We start from the raw sequence: 14,388 nt of genomic DNA, 5'->3' as shown, positions 1-14,388 counted from the left end.
AATCTATTGATACATCATTAATTATTTAATAGTTAATGCACACTGATGAGTCAACGTCTCAACAAAGATCAGTAGTCCCATCAGTACTTTCAACCACAAAGATACTTGAAAATAGTTGTGAACACAACACTCATCAAAGAATTTAGTTTTACACTGAAAAACATTTCAAAGACTGATGATTTAGTTCTAAAACTATATCACGGACAAGGAATTCTTAAATAGTTTAATATGTAATGCAATTTTACTTCATTCCCTCAACAGAATTAACCAACACAATTTTCCTCTATCTCAAGGTATGCGGCCATTACGTTCATATTTTTCTTAATTCCAAAATTAGCTCCTGCTATTATGAAGGACTTAAAATCCTTCTTAAATAAATTTATATTTTACTTGTTTTAAAACGTAGCGCTGTTATATACAAATACCAAAAATAAAATAAAAACCAATAATTCGAAGAGTTATATGTATGTGATAGAAAAAAATTGGAATGACCTAACTGGTTTGGAAGCAACAAAAAAATTGGTATCAAAAATAATAAATAGTATGTCATTTAATTTCATATGGAAAAGCTTGTTATAATCCAGTGTTGGATAACTATGAAAAAAATACATGTTTTTGAGTCCAGTTTCACGAGGTGAAATATGACATGTTTGCACGAGGATAAAACGCCATGAAACCTATAGCAAACCCGATGTAATCAAATCATCCAATCAGAGCAAAAGATAAATACCACTTTAGCCAACCAGAACTCAAAGTAAGTTCGTAGTCTCAAGCGCGGAATAACACGAGCGACAAGACGCAGTTGTTTTAAATCACCTCACTCTGGTCAAGAAAGAGGTACGATTTTTCTGGATCATTAAGGGAGACCAGCAAGGCAAAATCTTGTAAACTGCTCTAACTGAAACAAATTCTTTCTTTTAGTATTTTCTGGATACATACGCTTTTTACCTCACCGGTAAGGAAGAAGTCAGCGAAATAAAAGGGAGAATTGAGGAGCATGTCCAAACGCATCCCATCCTTCCTATATATTTTGGATTAGAGTAAATTGAAATACCTACATTGAAATATACATGACTTAGCACTAACTTTCCTTTCTATATCTTGCCAATAAATATCTCAATTTTGCCTAAAATATTTAACATTTTCACAGAAAAGCTTCAAAATCCAGAGAAAGAGACGAGCATAAATTTTTCAGTACTCACAGGGAAAACGACAGCCCATTTATACTCTCCATCCTCTCAGTTTGTTTGTCATTTGTTACAGCCTCTGGTCAAACTATTGTTTGATTACTTGAGCACCTATATTCCAAATAGTGTGTGGATTGTTCACAGTAGCACAACCAACCCCTAATACTTTTGAAATAATATCAGGAGCCAATCATTATTTATCGCCCGGGGAGGGGTCAGAGGATTTAAGCCGTGTCACGAAAAAATTGACGCGATTTCATTACCGCCCCACCCCTGTAAGGCTCTGTGATGTTCTTATGGTCTCCAGTCAATTTCTAAGGTCCACCCTTTATACTCTGTTGGCGACGACTGATCCCCCCTCTCTCTCCCCTGAAAACTATGTGTGCCCCCCCCTCAGGCAATAAATGATGACTGGATCCTAAACTATTCCATTAACTGTAAATTCTATGCACATTTTATCGATAATATGCTCGAAAATAAGAAAAAAAACAAACTGATTAGAATCTCTTGTGATTGGTTACCATGACTACAGCAACATTTCAGAAAGTAATTGCTACAAATTTTTAACAAATATAAATCATTATTAATTTTTTATATTTATAATAAATTAAGCAAGCTAGAACTACTCTTCATACTAATTTATAATTGTATTGTGTGTAACGAGGTTCTGTTGGTCCATCGGTCACTGTACAAAATTTCACCCCACTAGGGAGGTCAGGGGGTTGACGTGCAAATATTACTCTGATGTCTGTATGAAGATACAATCTGCCAGATTTGGAGCTTACAAATCTGAAATAAATAAAAAAGAGCTCTCTTTTTAATACATAATGTTGTGCTACTTTTAACAAGGGATTATAGTTGTCTTGTTCGAACAAAGTTCAAAAAGAATATGGAAAAAGTGAAAAGACCAAAGTAACAGTCCAGGTTTAAGTTTCATGTAATAAGCTAAATTACATGTGCCACTTTATGATTGCTTCTTACTTATGACCTATTGGGGGACAGACCCATACATAACATCTCCATCATTCTTTGCTCCTTTCTCGAATAAAACAAACAGACTCCATGTTGCCATGGGTCTGTGCAGTAATAAATCACAGAAGATCTAAAGTGTGGTAAGAAAATCAGTGAAACTTAAGGCTGTGCCTCATGTACCACATTCTTGTTCTTACCACATTTTGACATCATCTGTGATCCATTACTAAACACAGATGCACGACCACCTGGGATCTATTTGGTAAGTTATTTACTTGGTTAGGACACTCTACAGGGATTGTTAAATGAAGACTTGTCAGATGGCAAATTGTGCACAGTTTGGTACAACCATAAAATCTTATCTGAGGGGAGTGCCAAAAGCAAGAATATATTTTTTTTAGAAGTCACATCATGATACAGAAACCTACCTAAACCATGCTATTCTGGGTAAAATAGAAACCAACAATTTACCTAGTACTACATGTTAAACTCTATCTCCTGTAACATCCCTTATTTATACTTTGTATCTGTCCTAGAATCTGAAGGTCTCTCATGCCACATTGTAACAAAAAAAGAAAACTAACCTCAAGTGTATGAGATAGTGTAAGGAATTACGACCCTGTAACAATGGTAACAATACAAAAAATATCAACTCAACATCAGCTTATTCTGCACTCCTTCACCTAAAGCTACAATGAAATAATTACAAATAAGCCAACACTCAGTGTCTCAGGTTCAAAAATACTCCAAAAATGCATCAGTCACATTTAGATCTATCCATTGTCACTTTTGAAATAGCGATTGCCACTTCAGAGTGGGTATTGCAACTCCAAAGTTGAGAATCAAAAAAGTAGGGAGAAGAGTCACTTCAAGGGTGTGAATCTCTAGTTAAAAGAAGTGTAGAGACAAAAAGGCAAATTATTAGTTCAAAGTGGTGATTGCCACTTCAAAAAGTGCCAGTTACAAGCACATGACCATCTCCTCCCAACCCCTCCTTGCAATGTACGTACCACTACAGAGCAAAGGCTGTACGCACCTCAGTTGATTGACAAGTGTGTCTCCACACAGAAAACGTTCTCTGACGCAGAAATGTTTGAGATCTGGGAGGCATATCACTGAAGTCAAAGAGTACTACAAACATTTTCACCACAGTCTTGTTTGGGTTGAACAGAGTCTGAAGTCAAATCAAACAAGAATTAATAAGTCACCATCACTCACCCCAAGAAACAGAGAAAACTGCTGCCCTAAAATGCCATGTCATTTCCTTGGAGGTTTTATTCCTTTCAAAGCAGAGCAACGGAAGGGCATTGCAACCAAAATTTTCCTATATGTTGCTTCGATAATTTCAAAACTTCAAAACACCTTTTCTGTACGCATTACAGTACTATGGCAACATGACAACCTTATAAAATCACCTTCAATATTAGTTTTACGCTCTTGAAAATATAAGATCAGTTTCTGAATCAGTGGCCTCTGAATTTCTTTATTTATTATAAGCTTCCTGCAATCATCATATCAAAGTTTCAACAGGAAAACTCAATTGCACAGCCAGTTAATTGTAGATGTTTAAGCGAACAAGCATCTGAACAATCAACTAACAGATCCAACATAGCAAGATATATTAATTCATTCACATCAACATGTAAATTCCAGAGACTACAATTGTAAGAAATTGTTATTGTCAAACATTTTGTCTTACCAGCTGTACAGTTCCCTTGTTGGGTATGTGATAACCTTTGTGGCTAATACTTGGATCACTTAAACTTATGTACCCCTGCAATACAAAAACAAACTGCATCCAATTCTCGCTCTTTGTCATAAGCAGGTAAGAATATAGTTACCTTTTAAACAAATTTTGCACATGTAAAATCATCATTTTATTTGTGAGGTGCTGTATCTAATTTTTCTGTGAAATTAATTTCATAAAATTTTACAGAACTGTTCCCCTAAACTAAACTAATTTAGCATCTACCAGTTAAAACCAAAAAACATGTTCTGACCATTTCTCTAGTACATGCAATCAAATGGCTCTTGCAACCTTCTTAAAAAAAAGAAAAACAAGATGATCATTTTTTGTCAAGATTTTCTAATCAAAGTGGCTCCTGTTCTAGTTACTGTCCAATGTAATGATATTTTTTGCACAACTGTAAGTCTGTGAATTCTTTTTTTGGGAAAAAGCTTGAAAATCAAGTCCAGCAATAATGAAGCATAGCAGAACTAGATTGGTGCAAATACTCACCAAATAAGGAGAAGGAGCATTGTCATCAGAAAGGCTAAAGAAAGAAGCTTTCACAGGCAGCTTGACATGAGCAGGACAGAAACTTCCACTGGCACCTAACTCTGCGGTAAAACCCTGCAGTAATACATGTACAAGAAAAAAATCAGGTCAGATTTCCTCAGTCTGTGAGTCAAATGTAATGTACTGTATGACAGTTTTCCTAGTTGTAGTAAGTTTACCTACTATACTCTCTATAAAAAGTATGTTAAATTCAAAAGGAAAGTCACACAGCTATTACCAAAATACAAAACAAGATGTAAATAGTACTGGCTTGAGTATAGGATTTGTTCAGCCTATTAACACAGTTGTTTTATATCCTGGCTAAGTTCAGGCTAAACGCAGGATAACACAAACCAAAGCTTGTACGCATTCAAGCAAATCAAGGCTAAGAGTTATCTTGAGTCCTTACTTGTAAAATGTGCTTTGAATGAGTCTTCCTCAAATAGTTATAATTATAATAATATCAACTACTGGTAGTGATGAATGAAATATTAATTCTGTAACAGACCATAATCTTAAGGAACATTTCACATTATGTCCAGGAGAAAATTACCTCAACAGTTCCCAGTGGCTCCATTCTACCATTCAACACAGATTCCTACATAAAAAAAGTGTAGTTTTGATAGCCATTGATTTTCAATTTTGTATCTGATTAGTTTTCTAGAAAATATCAGTATTTTATTATTACATTTTATTGATGTTCAAATACGTTATTCAACCAGTTATTTTTTAACATGATACTTACAAACTATGGCACAAAATTATTATTAATTTTAAGATGGTTGCTTACCTCAAAGTTTCCCAAGAGACTCTGGGTTGTGGAAGCAGGTGCACTTTTGCTAAGTATGGATGTTAGGTCTTTTGAACTTGAGTTGTTTGAAAATCCACTAAACAGAACAGAATGATCATGCACATGTCAAAAATGCATGAAAATTGATGATTCCCTTTTCCTCATTATCACAGTAAATGGTTACCATTTGGACATGCGACACATGACAAATGAATGCAAGTGACAAGTCAGAGTACATACCAGAGGTGTATGGGACAAACCTTTCCCCTGTGGGGTGTGAATGGGTGTAGATGGTGTGCACGATCAGGAATTGTCAGAGCAAACTCACTTAGAGAATTTTGCAGCTCATTGTTCTCTCAAAATTAATCTTTAACAACAACTTCTAGTTATGAATGAGTCATTCCATGCATTGCTGAGCTTTTTTAGTACATATAATCATGCACTATATCATTTTGTATCACCATACTACATATTTGCAGGCAATCTTTTTATCTATCAATCACTTACTTGACTTGTTCTCTACAGTCATCCTCAATGTCCAAATCTGTAGCCGATCGACGCAGAGGAGCCTGATGAAAAACAAGCATTAGTCAAACTATGCAACAATCTGCAAGAAAATTTTCGTAATTAGTGACCCTACTCCTTTTTTGCTTGTCCCAGGAATTTGGTGCACTATAAAACAATTCCTAGTTAAAACATTAATGTTGTTCATATCCTTGAACAATTCATATGACTGCAAGGAAAGAATAATGAATACAGTCACATACAACATTCTCAGTCAATACTACCTAACCACAAGTCAAGTAATTTCAATCAGTAATTGCTAACTGAGATAATGCATGAATCAAGAATTATGTTCCCAGTCTGTTACAACAGACATGCCATACTCACTGGACTTGAGGATACCGGAAGACCAGTTCTTGAATTGAAGATGGGAAGAGTACCAGCCCCAACACGCTGAGTCTTAAGTGCTTGGATGACTCCTTTGGGAATATGGATACTTGAAGAGATCTGAGTATCACAACTCTGTTAAAATTTAAGTCCTTTAGTCAGGCAAAGTGCAAGCCACCTCAATTCCGAAAAACTTCACATCTACTCAATCAGTTTCACTAAACAGACAAAGCCTCATAAACAACAGTTTTGCCCCATAACATAACAACTGTTAAAGTGTAGTTAAGGGTGCATGTAAATCTTAAAATCAATTAAAGCAAACAAATACCAACATGTTTTATAGACCCTTAGGAAAGAGCCACACTCCTAGCTTGAAATAGACCACTCGTTTACTTCTTTAGTTTTAGCCAATTTTAGGTATGGTCTCCCTGTTTATAAAGCATCTGAGTCTGACTTGAGTAATATACAGATGTTATAAATTCTGTTCCATTCCTTACCCTTACCATTTACTTCTATTTTAAGCATAAGTAAGCAAACTCCCTAGAGGACTAACCCCTCAGCATGTATGACTGTTTTGAGAAATGACTAAAGGGGGAGAGTTTCCAACAAAACTGTGGTGCTGCATCAGTGGGAGAGTAAAACGGGGTAAATTTAGTATTATCAACTGAGTTCATAATGTAAATTGGCCACCATAAAGAGTTTCAAAGCTGATGTTTCAAGTGTTAGCCCTTCATCATTTGCTCTGATGAAGGGCTAATGCTTGAAATGTCAGCTTTGAAACTCTTAACAGTGGCCAATTTACATGATCAACTCAGCTGATAATACTAAATTGCCCTGTTTATAGAAAGATGGTCAGAAAAAAGGACAAAAGGGCACAAGACAATCTTGAAAGGTCATCTGGCTATCAGGTAATCAATGAATTTTAACGAGTCAAATAAATAAATATTAACTCAATTCATGTATTAGAATAAACTAAGGTTTTGGGAACTTCCAAAGGCACATTTTGCTGTCATGTGTTGCTTTAAATAGCCCCTATCTTCTCCAACTTTCGGTAACTGGCTTTGAAAACTTGGGATGCTACAAACACTTACCTTTTTTGTTTCTATGTTGTGAGTGGGTTCGTGTATTTTATTTAAGTCATATTGTTTTGTTTGTGCCTGTAGAGACATTCCTGGTGTTCCTTCACTAAGACTTCTAATATTCAAAAAGCGCTTTTTCAAGCTTTCCTGTGACATCTTTGGGGAAATCAATACTTTCTGGTCAGAGTTTCTTTCTATCTGATCATCAAAAGTTCTGCTGGTTGAGGGATTTGTGACGTCCAAACGGTTTTGTTTATTTGTACGATTATGTCCATTTAATGTCTGTGAATGGTTATTAGTTTCAAGCTCTTTCATGCATGATTTCTTCTTCAAGGGAGAAGTGAACAAGTCATCACTTAAGTCTGAGCCCTGCAGTCCATTTTTGTGCACTTTATGACCAGCACTGAGTTGATCGATCTTTGATGCCAGGATTTCATCCGTAAAATTAAATATGTCACATCTTGGTAGTGAATGAACACTGACTTGCAATGCTCTGTTGCTATGGAGATTTGCCAAAGGAAACACATGCAGATCAGGATGTTTAAGAAAGCTAGTTGATGAGGATTCCTCTCCAGTTTCAGATATTCTGTAGATAGCAAAAAAACACTTTGATGTATGCACAATTACCGTATTTATTCGCCTATAAGCCAATCTCGGCTATAAGCCGAGACCCTAAACTTTTTCATGTCAGCAGCTGTTGCATTGAAATAAAAAATAAACACAAAACATTCGGCTATAAGCCGAAACCTAATAATTGCAAAGTACTCCACGCGTGTCGTTAACTGAGATGAATTAACATAAACCGAAAACAAAAGGAGCTTCCCTCTCGGGAAACATGCAACCAAAAAGTAGGTTATGAATAAACATAGATCATTCTAGATCGCTAGAGATTACGATCAGCTGATATCTGTCAGATCGTGTTGCAATGTTTACACAAACCGTGGGAATGACCGCTTCTGATTGGCCAGTTTTTCATGTTGTCAAATTTCGAATCTTGTTAAGCACCCGTAAATTTTTTTTGGCGAAAATACTCGGCTATAAGCCGAACCCCCTACCTTGGCGAGAATTTACCTGTTCTCAGTTTAATTTGTTGGAAAAATCGCTCGGCTTATAGGCGAATAAATACGGTAAGTTGACTTAAATTTCTTTGTTGTTTAGTGGCTGGACACCTGTTTGAGATTTCACCCTCATAACAAAGGAGTTTGCGCCATGTGATAAAAACAGAGTTTTCATTGAGAAATGTACTAGTATATGTGCCCCTCCACTGGAAAACATGCACTAAGATGAATGCATGGTAACCACAAAATGACACACTGAACGATGGGCAGTGAGTGAAATGACACAGCTGCTTCTGAGTGCTGTGTCCAATGGAACAACTAATAAAAATATTTCTTTTGTATATATGGCATGATAAAAACAAAGGTGCATGTCAAGAGGAACAGTACCAAGTTTGTTGGGTAAAGTGGCTTTCTCATGGCGTTATTTGGGACGATGAAACTATTTAGGAAAAAAGTTTTAATCTTGTAGTAGATTAAACATTTGATTTAAGTTTCACCAACCTGTAAATGATTTTAGAAGGAAGGGAGCCTTTACTTCTGCTTAACCAGGCACTCAGCTGTGAGAAATGAATGTGTGACCTTATGGCCTGCATGAGCATGCTACCACTACGGCCATGAACAACATCTGACCTGTTATAAAAAAATGAATGACTAATTACTTTTTTTGCCTTCCCATGCTCAATTGAATAACATCACTCAGTATTCACCATCCTTCTTATACTAGGCAAAAAACAAACACTTTGAAAACTACTGATCCTTGCAGTATGTAGCTGGTTTGTGTGATATCAATTTGCTAAACAGACTAATTCACCAATCTGTATCAGAGAGGTAGAGCACCATACTTTGAAATCTGAAGGTGTTAGGATTGCAATTCTCAAGGGGACTGAAAATTTTTTTTGGCGCATGTTCAAGACAAGTGGATAAAATGTTTACTATATCTGAAGACAAAGCCCAAGGCCTCGTATCTTCATCTACTTGTGAAAGAAAACACCCCAGAGGTGAAAGAGTTAACATGATCATAATTATGTAACTTTTAATTGAGTAACAAATAAAGAACTAATAATAAGGAGATTTATATTGTGTTATTAAAAATAACAACAATCAATCATTGATTTTATCAGTGCACAGGTAGTTTAGAGAAGAGAATTTGTCTTTCCTTAATTGATAGTTTCATTTGCTTTGAATCCAAAACTTTTTCCCCTCTTTTTTTTTTAACTACATGCCATAGTACACAGATGCTTCTACATGTAGGTTAATAATTATTAATGCTTCTAAAGTTACATAATTAAACATCACATTACGACCAGCAAGCTACTTACTCATTCACTACTTCCACTGTCCATCTTTCCAGTAAAATCAAACTATTCTGAGAAGGTTCTTCTATCAAAACACTTATCACCAGAGGAAAGCTGTTCTCCCATAAAGCATTCATCTTTTCTTTTCTTTCACATACTTTCTGGCACTGCACCAAAAATCAAAGACAGGAAAGAGTTTGCCATTAGATTTAATTTTTAATTTATTGTAAAACTGATATTGCTACAAATGATCAAGAGAAAACAGAGTGCAGCTCACTTAATCTAAGTGAACATCTTAACACAGCCACTAGGTGCAGTTAGACCCATCCTTTTTGATATCTTTATTCGCAGACACTTCCAGTAATGAACATGAAATCTACACATAACACAGTCAACTCTCTCAGCCAACCATATTTAGAGCAGGAAAAAGAGGTCCCTTTGAGGATATCGTAGCTTTAGGAGAAAATCAATATTAAAAGACAAAAAACAGAGCAAATCCACCAATTATCTATTATTTCACTATTAACTGTACAAGTATACAGTTTCTCTGAGTAAAACATGCATTAGTCATTGTTGGCTTTTGCAACATGCACCTTTTCACTTCAAAATGTGTTACTGCTGAAAATACTTGAAAGCTGGTCACCTCAGAAGACTTTCAACAAAATTGCTAAATGATAGAGACAATATACATCCTTACAGTGATTGCTTTTAAAGGTCAAACAGGTCAAGTAAAAGCAGGAGTTTTTGAAACAGTACTAGACTGAGAAACAAAATGAATGTTTACAATAAGGATGCTTGAAGGATTAACTGTTGCTTAAAAGACTGGTCAATGAAGAGAGAGTCAACTGCAATTACTTAATCTTCTCTCATCCAACATGCACCTGTATTTAAAGGATGCCTCCGTTTAGGGGACACTTTTTGTGGTACTGAGGCTGTACTTTCAATAAAAGCCCCACTACAATGGTTGACTTACACTATAGTTTCCTTTCTGGTCACAGACATGAGGCACAACATTGAAAAAGGACAAACAATGAGGTCCTTCCACTCTGCCTTTCTCTGAACACTGTGGTGTACGCCCCTCCAGTATAAGCATGCCAATGTGCACAAAGAACTCTCTTGCCTGCATCTCACACTCCATTTCCTCAGCAGAAATCTCACTTTCTGCTCCTGTGAGAACTTGACATTAAACAAATTTGGAAAAAACTTTAGATGAGTATTTTCTCTTAATAACATTATATCCCAATTGAACCTTCTAATAAACCTTTGCCCTAAAAAAGGGCTAATGCTCCAACTGGCAGTATACCAAATTTAAGTTTGTCAATGTCCTATAACTAATTAACGGTTAACAGGTTTTTTATTTTCCTTTTGATACAGGCTTCTCACAGCTACAAATTATTAAGTCAAGTATACAGCAATAATAGAACTAAGATCATACCTCCATTAGACCTTGCCATGTTATGTAACTTAACAAAATAAACAAAATCAAAAGCCTTTGTATATTTGAACCTAGGTTCAAATGCAGTGAACCATTTATTAAAAACACTAATAAATTTGACCTTTGTACCAAAACAATGATCATGCTTTAACTAAACATCTCAGAGGACTACCTCTCTATATTCTTACAAAATGAAAACAATAAAAAAATTAAAAAAACATATTATTAAGAAATGTGAAAGAATCCAAGACCAGAAGGGTACTTTCTATTCCTTCCCATGAGGTCATAGTCTATCAATACCCAATTCATGATGCAAGGGAGAAATTTTGTACTTTCATGCCCTGAAAACATTTCCAGAAAAGCTCGTTGATGTGTCCTGTGCTAAGACTCAAGTTTAATGTTTCAATAGAGGGTGCATACTAAAAGATGAAGATCAGATATCCTAAAAATGGCTTTAATCTTGGGCCCTAAAATGTTGATAGGTACATTTCTAAGATGGAGAACAACTAGAGTGCAAATTTCTCTTTGTGTCACATTTCATTTTAAATTGCCCAATCGTGATTCAAACTTTTTATTGTTGTTACCACATGCAAGTTCCTTTGGCTACGATAGATGAATACTGTGTTCCTTTTGTTAAAAAAAAAAAAACAAAAAAAAAACCAATAATAATAACAAGTCGTTCTGGACAAGGTTCTTAAGACAACCGAAACATGAAAGCTTTATTTATTGCACAGCCCTCAAAAACCTTACGCTGAGGTTTATACCAGACAACAATCATGCATTTTATATGACGAAGAATATTTCAGTTACAAAGGATAGCATGTATTGCTAGATTTACATAACAAAGTTCACACTGTATATTCCAGTGAAGTGTGCAACACAGGAAATTTACTAGTAACTCTTTCTATGTGATGGACGATTCAAATTACAGCTCCATATAATGGTTATTGTAAAGAACTGTCCTACTGATAGCGAACATAACTTCGTGAAGTAATGAATAACTTCGGCTTTGTTGAAAAATCATCAGAGGCTCAACTAAACGAAAGATTAGTTTTCACTGAAGGTCGAATGCCGAGGCGAATCGTGCCAACCAATTAAGTACTACTCGAACTTAATTCATAAACAGAGCTATTTCAAACGAGAATTCTAATTTAAAATTTATCAAAACAGCAAATCTCGACCGCACAACTTTCATTTCAAAACACGTCAGCAATTTGCTTTAAAATATAGGAATACCTTCACAAACTTACCTTCACTTGGCTTCATAATTTTTCTTCTCGCAAAGTTAACTAAAGTAAGGTAATCATCCTTGTAATCTTACGGGCGAAAGTACGGCTAAATACACTCTTACTTATTTATACTAGCGAAGGAAATGACATAAATTGCGGAATCGGCGACAAGAGAAAAACTTTTCTGTTTTGCGCTCGAATATCATAGAGCCAGACAACTGATTCTAGAGGAGTTATGAAATCTGATTGGTTCGCGTCACTGAGTAGATTCTGTCATCAATAACGAGTTCACGTGCCGGAAGTGAAGTTTGAAAGGCTGCTAAAAATAGCTACACGTGCAATCCCTGAGGTCTTGCCTTGTTGCCCGACAAAATAAATAACTAAAACAAATATCTCATTTTACATCTGTCACGACGATTGCCTTGAAAGATATGAGATTCACGAAAACATCAACAGCAAGATCGGTGAATAAATTCCAAAGAGTGATTGCGTTACCACGGTATATTCAGTCCGGATATCCTCTACTTCATTTCAGTTTAAGGCTCTGAACTTATGCAGTACAGGTATAAGGGTAATTCTATGAGAGCTGAAATTTTAACCGTTGACCCTTCGTCGCCGAAACGTCAGCTTAAGGAACTACTTACGGTGACCAATTCTCTTGTGTTACCCCCACCAACGTAGGCCTGCAGTTTGTTTAGAGACTTGTCCTTGTTCTAATAGCGTTGCTTAGCTACAGTCGCATTGAAGCAAGGGCCTCTCTTCGGCTTATACTCGTCACGAGTATCTTTGAGTTACCGAGTACTCGGTCAAATGCAAGTCACGTTAATTTCACAACAATCTTCTTAACTTTCCTTCCTTCAATTAATCTATAGCCGTGGTTACATACACCTTGGGTTTGGGGCCTTACGGAGGATAAATGGCTTGGGTTTGGTTAAGCTCAGGTTTCATGTTGCCCTTGGGGATGCGGTTACAGAGTGAAAGACTCCCTGCAGGGGTAATCTCTCATATACCGGGTTCTGAAATAACTAATAATTAACAGATAGGTGTAGCAGGAGAGTAAAATGAGTGGGTACGGAGGATCAGTCAACAGAGGACTATGGGGTACAGAGGACCAGAGGAACAGTGAGACCAGAGGAACAGTGGGCACAGAGGACCAGTGGGTACAGAGGGGCAGAGGAACAGTGGGAACAGAGGAACAGTGGGCACAGAGGACCAGAGGAACAGTGGGTACAGAGGAACTTTTTAACAAATTCCTAGACAAGCACCCACAGAAGGCTCGACTCTGCCAGGAACACCATATTGATCCAGAGGATGATAATATTGATTTGGCCTAGGTGCCAGAACACAAAGCTTTTGTCTATTGTAAAACTGCTTTGCCATTCTCTACATGTAGTTTAGGATCTGAGAATTTGGTGGCCAATCAAACTCAATCCCTTAGTTGATAATTTGTGTGAATTTTGAATGCTTTGGTGTTATGGGCATTCATATTACTCCCACGAGGAGTGAAAGGGTCAAATCATAAGGTTATGGAATACCTACTAGGAAGATTTTTCTGTGAGAGGGAACATTTATTACCCTCTGCTACCTTAGACAAAAATTTTCACTGAGAACTTATAGGCTCCTGTTGTAACTTTGAATTCTCTCAGGGAAATCCTGGCTACAGATTGCAATGGCACATACAAACAATAGAGATGAGTGTCATAAAGTGATCATTCTATAAGAAGTTACCAGCTGATATATAACAATTCTAAAGTGTGTCAATTTGAAATATTCAAGGAGAAAAGTATGATTTAAGTTCTGGTTAGGGATTTTGTCATAAAAACGAGAAAGCTTTTAATTATTATATAATTTGGTTAGTAATAAGGAATAGCTTTGTTTGTGGTCAAATAAATTGTCTGTTAAGTGGAAAAGGTATAGCTAAGTTGCTTTGATTGGAACAAGGTGGAAGTTTGTAGCATCCTTATTGATTATATAATAAAACATATTTTACAACAAGTCTGAAAAAACTTCAACACTTAAACTTTAGGGGAATATGATGCGGTAACTAGAAAAGCTTAATATTTTTCACATTTTGCATAGGGAAAAAATTTTGCCCTACACCTAAACTCAGCCTTTTAGACTTGTGACTGAAAGGAAAAAAACATTAAATAATATTCTGACAGTACAGAAACACA

General features: G+C 36.1%; 1 protein-coding gene across 1 annotated transcript; it reads right to left on the bottom strand.

Moving 5' to 3' along the window:
• Positions 1 to 219: 219 nt before the first annotated feature.
• Positions 220 to 12,414, bottom strand: LOC131798446 (atos homolog protein A). Its single transcript, XM_059116092.2, has 14 exons — positions 12,236 to 12,414; positions 10,524 to 10,726; positions 9,575 to 9,717; positions 8,757 to 8,885; positions 7,210 to 7,783; positions 6,119 to 6,253; positions 5,735 to 5,796; positions 5,228 to 5,324; positions 4,991 to 5,035; positions 4,399 to 4,512; positions 3,859 to 3,933; positions 3,196 to 3,333; positions 2,744 to 2,778; positions 220 to 1,976 (listed from the first exon to the last, which is right to left on the bottom strand). The coding sequence occupies exons 1-14, from the start codon at positions 12,249 to 12,251 to the stop codon at positions 1,817 to 1,819; spliced, it is 1,926 nt and encodes a 641-aa protein (XP_058972075.2). The 5' UTR covers positions 12,252 to 12,414; the 3' UTR covers positions 220 to 1,816.
• Positions 12,415 to 14,388: the final 1,974 nt, after the last annotated feature.

This window comes from Pocillopora verrucosa, chromosome 1 (genome assembly GCF_036669915.1).
Source record: "Pocillopora verrucosa isolate sample1 chromosome 1, ASM3666991v2, whole genome shotgun sequence".
Lineage (NCBI taxonomy): Eukaryota > Metazoa > Cnidaria > Anthozoa > Scleractinia > Pocilloporidae > Pocillopora > Pocillopora verrucosa.
This window is presented reverse-complemented; position numbering and strand designations above follow the sequence as displayed.